The sequence below is a fragment of the Sphaeramia orbicularis genome, chromosome 15, assembly GCF_902148855.1.
Source record: "Sphaeramia orbicularis chromosome 15, fSphaOr1.1, whole genome shotgun sequence".
NCBI classification, from domain to species: domain Eukaryota; kingdom Metazoa; phylum Chordata; class Actinopteri; order Kurtiformes; family Apogonidae; genus Sphaeramia; species Sphaeramia orbicularis.
Window position 1 is genome coordinate 50544526 of NC_043971.1, and position 8144 is coordinate 50552669.

Consider the following 8144-nt stretch of genomic DNA (forward strand, 5'->3'; position numbering starts at 1 on the left):
CATCAAATAACAACAACAATGACCAGACAAAAATGATTCACTATGTAAAAAACACAAAACAAGACAAATAGACGAAGACCAACACCTAAAACTGACAAAAAAAAGGAAAATAAAGATGACAAAAACCAGGTAAATTATTGAAATGATAAATGACCAAAAAAAAAAAAAAAAAACAATAACCTGTAGAAAAATTACAAAAGACAGAACAATGAAAAACAAACTGTTATCATTTACTACCCAAAGACAAACATTATGAATAAAACATTAAAATTGACAAAAATGAAAGAAAAAAACCCATAGATAATGGAGCTGTGTCACATGACAAATGTCACAAAGTGTTCAAGTTAGTTTTTAATACGTTTTTAAAGGCTGTGATTTTTTAAATTCAACTACAACAGAACAACAGTAGTTAAAATCATAGCTGTACATCAGTGGTAAAAGCAACAGAAAGAACAGATCCAGAGACTAAAAAAACAAAACGACGGTCACTTACTCCTTCTTTGAAGCGGCTTCTCAAGGTTAACATCCAAATCAGCGAGTGGAGCAGCCTGGACGACACAGAATAAAGGCTTGAATTCATTCATTTCTCATATCAACCCAAAACAGTGACACAGACAAATTAAATAAGGTAAGGACTAATGGACATTGTCATTGTCATGAGACGTAAAAGACAATTGAATAAAAGATTAAAACACTCATTCATTAAAAGCCCCAGATCAGATTCACACATGAAAAACTAAAAATAAGACCTTTATTCTCTTTCAAGGCTCTGCTGGATCCTGTTTATAGTGTTGAGTGTTTCACTCTGAATGAAGGTAGAGCTGATGTCAGACTGGACCCTGACTCTGATCCAGGTCCATGTGAACCACATGAACCTCATACAGCTCAAGACTTACCACAACAATCCCATTGGAGTGGTATCCAACGACTCCAGCTTCATCTCTGCCAAAAAACAACAACAATCAGACAGTGATGAGGCTGAAAGCTCACTTCTGTAAATATTTCATCACTAATATTATTGTATAGCTACAGTTAATACTGTCAGTGTGAAGTAAAAGTTCATTTACCCATCAGACCATTTGATGCGCAGGTCAAGTTGGGATTTTTTCTGTCATTTAAAAATAAGAGAGAAATGCATTTATAATTTACAATAAGGAATAAACTAATAAAGGTGCGACACTCACAGGTAACAATTGTGACTGTTGTATAAAAAGGCACATGCCAGTGGGTGGGATTACATTAAGCAGCAAATGGACGATTAAACCTTAACGATGTGTTGGAAAGAGCAAACTGGGCAACATGAGGATGTGGGTGACTTTGAAAGGGTCTGATTGTGATGGTGACCAGGTCAGAACACAACACAGGTCTGGACGGTTCCTGGTCTGCACCGACCTAAACTGGTCAAAGGAAGAACTGGACCTGAACCAAGCTGAGCCTGAAGGGCAGGGTCAGATGATCAGCCTGGGTTTATTTAGAGTACAGCTACAGTATAATGTTTACGTCTTCTACTCATTTAATGTTATGTGTGGTCGTCTTTGTACCTCTGCACCAGGTTTGGACATCGGGTTCCCCGTGAAGTGACTGTCGAGCCAGATTGTGGACAGCAGGATGGTCCTCAGGAAACTCACAGCGTACATTTGGATTTCCAGAACATGCTGTGGATACAGAAGAAAAACGCACTGTTTTTGACTTTTACAACGACACAAATTCAACTTTATTTCCAAGGACAGATGATGTCACTCATTTGCCATCTAGCTGTTCATTCCAATCATTGAAAACGAGGTGGGCGTTGTGGCCCAAATGTCATGTCACAACAAGTTTTAAAATCACAGTTATGTTCTTGAATTAGAACTCACATCAGACACTAAAAAGACAAAAACACAATTTCACAGGGAGTTGCTGGTATTAGACAAACCAGAGGCGCTCATGGAGAGGGCATGAACAATGGAAAAAAGACAAAAATCCAGGCACTTGATTGAAAAAAAAATCACTTTTCCAACCAAGTGAGTGGCTGGATTTTTGTCTTTTTCAGATCAGATACTGTCGGGTACAGACACGGTGTTCATCAGCCTCCTGACTCTTTTCTGACTGTGATCAATCATGACAGCGGTCGATCACCCATTTTTAACAGCATTAAATAAACTGAACAGAAAATTTATTTTGGGACAAAATTTATTAGATATGGACTTCGAGTAGTTTGGACAAAGTCAATGAATAACATGGAGGGGGTAGGAGTTATGAGCGATGGTGCCACCATCCACCATGAGGGGGGGTTGAGACACTTTGACTTAATGCAGTATTTAAGCGTCATCACTAGGGGTGTGCGAAAATATCGGTTCGGCAATATATCGCGATATTTCCTTTCACAACACTGTATCCATATTAAAAAGTACTGCATCGATATTTGTAGGTATTTATTCAAATGCAGATATTGTGCAGGTTCATTTTAGTTTTTCTTTTTTGTTTATATTTTATTTATTATTATTTAACACTCTTTTATTAAATAATGTTAGTTCCTTTGTTGGGACTGAACTAAAATAATGTTCTGATGTTAGTTCTGAACTAACAGAATCTGAACATTTGAACAGGATCTTAAACTGTAATGTCTGTAAAACAGAATTTCAGTTTGAACACAGGAACATTTTGTGATATAACATTAGATCCTGTTGGGATCAAATACAAATGTGTTTAGTATTTGAGCAGATTTCTGCTGTAATTCAATTCTTCAAGGAAATAATAATTTAAAAAAAGATACAAACAAAAAACTACCGTTTTTACAGTATCATGATATATTGTGAAATATTGTATTGTGATCCTAGTATGGTGATTTGTATTGTATCTCCAGATTCTTGCCGATACGCAGCCCTAGTCATCACTGTGTCCGTCTCATACACTCTGATTTACACACATCTGAAATGATTCAAAGGCCCCTGAACCTGAAGGAATATAAATGCTAATGAAAACCAAGACAAAAACTAAAATTAGCAGTGACAAAAACATTTCAGGTTAGTAAAAACAGCTTTACATAAATACACATCCTGCAGTGAACAGTAGAGTGTAAACTGATATAAAACAGAAGTGCAGGTGTGATTCCCAGGACTGAAGGAGTGGAAACAGCCGTTACCTCATACCGGCCTTCGCTCATGTGGTCGTGATATTGAGTGACTTACTTTGACGTTGTCTGGGAGCCTGTAGGTCACCTCTTCATTCCACACAGGGTTTTTAAAGTTGTACACAGTCTTTGTGCGGAAGGTTTTTGTTGACGCTGTAGGCAGAGACACGGTGACGAAGCAGCCACGATAAACTGGGAGAGAAAAGAGAGTGTTTTATTAATCCATACACTGACTCAGCCTTTCTCTTTAGACTAGATAACGCCTCAGCGTGTGTTCTGATGTTAAACAGGCTACAACATTCACAGGGACAGAATCTGAAGCTTTAATAAAAGAAGCTGCTGATGGGCAAAGTCAAGAGAAGGATAACATCTGGTCAAAAAATCTAATTACAATAATCTACACAAAACAGTTTTGGGTAGGTAATTACTTAGATTTTCAGGAAAATGTATTTTGAAATGAGAAAAAATTTGTGCAAAAAAACGTGAGGAGTTTTATGAGTGTGAATGTTTGTAAAGTGACCCAATTTAGTGCCGTCATTCTGGGTCATAAACAAACTAAATTTATTCCAATACATTAATATTTGACGCTTATATTATTAATGTCATCCTACTATATAATACGTGTTTCTGTGTCCCAGTGATGTTGCAGCACAGGAGGACGTTTGTACGGGTTTTCCTCAGCCTTCACAGGCCCGATCGCCGCCAAACTCACCAAATGAATCCAAACATTACCTGACTGTCTACTAGGCACAGTTTTATGTCCGTATTCAAATGTTGTGAGGTATGCTGGGAGATTTTAGCCTCTCTCTACTTTGAATTCTTTATCCCTGATACCATACTCCATTTTCGGAAGTGGTTCTGCTGCCGTTCATGAAATTTCTACTGCTAGCAGACGACGCTACAACATGAAGGCTGCAGTTCACTATCGCTGCATGAATTTAATCATGCTTGACAGGACAAACAAATACATGCTCTTCCCTTCATGCCTCACATGCTGGGTCAAATTATTACCTGCACAATGCATGATTAAAAGGTAGTTTACAAATGGATAGTGGTGGCAGACAAGTTCTACTTATCATGCTATCTGCAATGGCACCACGGGTACAATGCTGCTAGTATTCTAAACACACAGTGTTTAAAATTAATAAATGCATATATCTGTGCAAAATACATTTGAATATAATGTTAATATTATTTGTATGTTGTAAATATTGAAAAAAAAGAAAAGTATATAACATTGATAATTGAAATTAAGAAATGTTTAATTTGATATTTACTTTAGTTGTCCATCTGTGATGCTGACACTTGTCTAAACTCTTCCTATTTAGGTTTGATCACATATTTTTTTCCTCTAACCAATTATTCAGTTGTAAAATAGAGGGTTTAAGGTTTACACTGAATACATTTGAGGATGAAAATGTCAGAGGAACTTCACTTTGGAGAACTTTGTAATTCTTGCAAAACAACAAACAAACAAAAAAAAACACAATTTTTGGCCATCATGACGCAGTAGTTTTTGATATTTTTCATGTAAAAATATTTGGAACTAAATTTTTCCCTTTGAGTCTTTCTAAGATGGCATTTAGACCTTTACAATCATGTGGAATATTGGTCTTAAACTTGTCTGGTTCAAAAGTTTTGAATCATAAAGTAGTGGACGGTCCATCTTTGACACCAGTGCTGTCAGAATCATCTCTACTATCCAACACAAAGCACAAACCCTGGCCAATGACGAATGGATGCATGTTCAGAACAGCTGGTTGTACAGTTCAAACACCTGGATGAGTCCAGTCTGTGTGTGGGTAACAGATAAATACAGTGTCTGTTCAAATGAACTGAGGTACGATGCACTCACTCAAGTTGCTGAAATGCCGTTGATTTTCCGCATGCAATATTTTGACAGTCAGCGTCTTGTAGGAAACAGATTCCACCTGTTGAATGAACAAATAGGACATTCAACAGTCGAGTCCAGGCCACTTCCTCCGTGTTCTTCACATTCCTGAGATGTTTATCATCTTCACATCAGTTTTCAAAAACTGAACACAGAACGTGAACTCATCTGAACCTCAATGTCAAGTCATATCAGCTTGATTTCATTTTCCTCCAGTGTTAATGCTTCCTCGTGACCATGATAATGTCTGTACAATGTGTGTCAACGAGTTTGGAAATGGTATTGACCTTTTTCAGCTTCTATAAATCAAGGCTTAAAATTTGAAAAACAGGAACACACAAGGACAAACTCAACTGAAACCATTAAATTCATCTAGATGAAACTACCACAAAATAAACTGAAATGAAAAACTTAAATCTATAAATATTGAAATTCAAGAAGTTTAGTCATATACACAGCAGAAACAGTGATTTCTTTGATATTACTTGCAATGAAATTCTTTGCAAATTCCTCACAACTGAAACTATTAGACTAAATAAAAGAATAAACTTAACTATGCATAAAAAATAAATCAAGTACTACGTACAAAAGGTCTCCCTTTTTGTAATCAATATAATATTCTATTATTTGTGTAATGACAAAATGGTGGCGTTAAAATATCTGGTCCTTAATGACTTTTAACTTTAATCAACTATTCTGTTCAATTATGCTCCATTTGAAACATGTCAATGCTGTTTTATTTACATTCTTTAAATGAATAAAAACTCACCGAGTGACGATCTCCTCCACTGTCCCTAAAAGAACAAGGAAACATACATGTGAAATTTGTAGGAAAAGCAAAGACAGGCTTTAAGTTATTCTATAAAAACACTTTTTGAAATAACACATTTGACTTTAATTTCATTATAAACAGTTGGACTTCAATACGTCCCAGATTTCCACAAACTAAACAATAAAATGTTACTCTTTGATGAGAAAGTATGAAAATGTCACGTTCCTCGACATGATCACATAACTGAACTGTTGTTTACGGTGTTGAAATGATGTGGTTTTTTCCTCCATCAGAAATGTCCTAAAAACACGCTGCGCAGCACCAACCACTGTCATTCTAAACCTACACCGTTCAGACCCAGGTTTCACTGCAGAGTCACTTCCTGCTCCAGTGTCACGTGGTTTCTCGTCGCCCTACCTCATTAGTATCAACAGATCCTGGAACTGAACAGATTCTTTCTCCTCAGAATCAGTCAAGCAAAACCTGGGCCCATTTTCCATAAGCCACACATCCTCTGAACTTTATGACATTAAATGACATTTTTGAGATGCACGAATCAGGGGAAAGTGGACTTGAAACCTGTTTCTGTCTGAGCAGTGAACGCTTGTAAGATCTCACATCACATCTGACGGAGGTGAAAAAGAATCAGTGATAAATATAAAATAAAATACAGCTATTTACAGATAAAAACATGATATTTTATTATTTCTGTCGAGACCTTATGAATCTGCTTTATTTACCTACAAAACGTTGAACCACTCCCATCACGCCCACTTGGATTAGATCAGGGTGTCCAATCCTGGTCTTCGAGGGCTGGTATCCTGCATGTTTTCCATATTTCCCTCTTCCAACACACCTGATTCAAATGATCATCCTATCATCAAGTGCTGCAGAAGCCTGATAATGACCGTCAGGTGTGCTGGAAGAGGGAAACATCTAAAACATGCAGGATACTGGCCCTCGAGGACCAGGATTGGACAGCCCTGGATCAGATAGATGATTAGACTGACTGACCCCACAACGGGAAATGCAATGTTCATAGCAGCAACAAAATAAAGTGCAAGAAAAAAATGTGTATGCACAGAGAGACCGAATGAAGAGAAAATCATATTCTTAGTAAATGGAGGATCTCTGGCTGAGCTCAACACCGTTCAACACTCAGATATGAGCTCGGTTTTCAATTAAACATTTTCCAAACAGCAACGGCGCTGTTTCATTCATCAAAGATCGGTCACAGAGGCTTTGTACTTCCCATCAACACCAGAACAAACAAGAGCAAACATGACGACTGAAAAGCATGTACATATATGTGAGGATGAGTAGAGGAGAGAGAGAAAGTGATTAACAGGAGGCAGAGCTGTGTGGAGACTGAGGCGGAGTCTGCTAAACCACTTCCAGAGAAGAGACAGAAAGCCAGATACACTCAGGAAATGCCTATAAGTAAATGACAAAAATATAAGTTCATGAAATTGAAAGTGAATTGATTTTAGCCGTGAGTAAAGATGTCACATGTTTATCTCATCTGATCAGTTGTTTTTTTTTTTGTTTTTTTTTTACCTCAAATCAATGGCAGATCAATCGGACAAACTTTGGGAAATGTGTTACACCTTCAAGTTATTAAATGATGCCTCATTTGCACATAACAGTGCAAGAGAAAATGACTGTAAAGTAAAGTAACCAAACAACGTGCAGTTAGACGTGTGTGCATTACCTCTCCGGCTGAGCATTATCCATCCTCCCTGATACCAGGTTGTGATTCGTGACAGAAATACTTTACTTTCAGCAGAAACTGATATCCAGAACAGAATCCTCTTCAGTGACTCTGGTCCCGTTGTAAGGTGTGAACTCTGTCTCTATAAAGGTGCATAATATAACAATGCCAGTGGGCGGTTCCAAGGGTGAATTCAGGGCAGGAAGAGGCAATCTGTGCCAATAAACAAGCATCAACAGAAAACTGCTGGAGGATGTGAGGCTTCAGATTTCAATACATGTACTGTACAGGCTCACAGATCATTTAGAAACTGGTGTGAAACAGACTGTGGTAAAAGTACTGATTCTCTACTGCAGTAAAGGTGACCTGGTCCAGGCTCTGAAATGTCCCAAAAGCATAAAAACAAAAAGGTAAACGTTCAGAGGACATTTGTAGTCTGTCTGTGTGCAAAGTGAACTGAACCACACATCTCATAAAAATACACAAAATAATAAACCTTAACCTGTAAAGTACCAAATATATGTTTGTGGCAGCTTCCAAAAGAATTACTTTGCATTTGAGTGTTCCAGTGATTTGCCATCATTTATTATAATATTGTCCACTTTTTTTTTTTATTGAAAATCATGTATTTTCCTATGTTTAATTCACTGACCATGCA

The 8144-nt window shown here is 37.3% G+C and overlaps 1 protein-coding gene across 3 annotated transcripts in view; it reads right to left on the bottom strand.

The window, feature by feature from the left end:
• LOC115434046 (cytosolic phospholipase A2 zeta-like) overlaps nt 1-7621 on the bottom strand; it is a 30309-nt gene extending 22688 nt beyond the window's left edge. For all 3 annotated transcript variants that reach the window (XM_030155704.1, XM_030155705.1, XM_030155703.1), the window contains exons 1-8: nt 7487-7621; nt 5773-5797; nt 4968-5043; nt 3171-3304; nt 1542-1655; nt 1068-1108; nt 897-942; nt 494-548 (exon numbers count right to left, since the gene is read on the bottom strand). In XM_030155704.1, coding sequence (XP_030011564.1) covers nt 494-548; nt 897-942; nt 1068-1108; nt 1542-1655; nt 3171-3304; nt 4968-5043; nt 5773-5797; nt 7487-7509 — 514 coding nt within the window. In that variant the 5' untranslated portion in view covers nt 7510-7621. The remainder of the gene's footprint in view (nt 1-493; nt 549-896; nt 943-1067; nt 1109-1541; nt 1656-3170; nt 3305-4967; nt 5044-5772; nt 5798-7486) is intronic.
• Between the last annotated feature and the right edge of the window lie 523 nt (nt 7622-8144).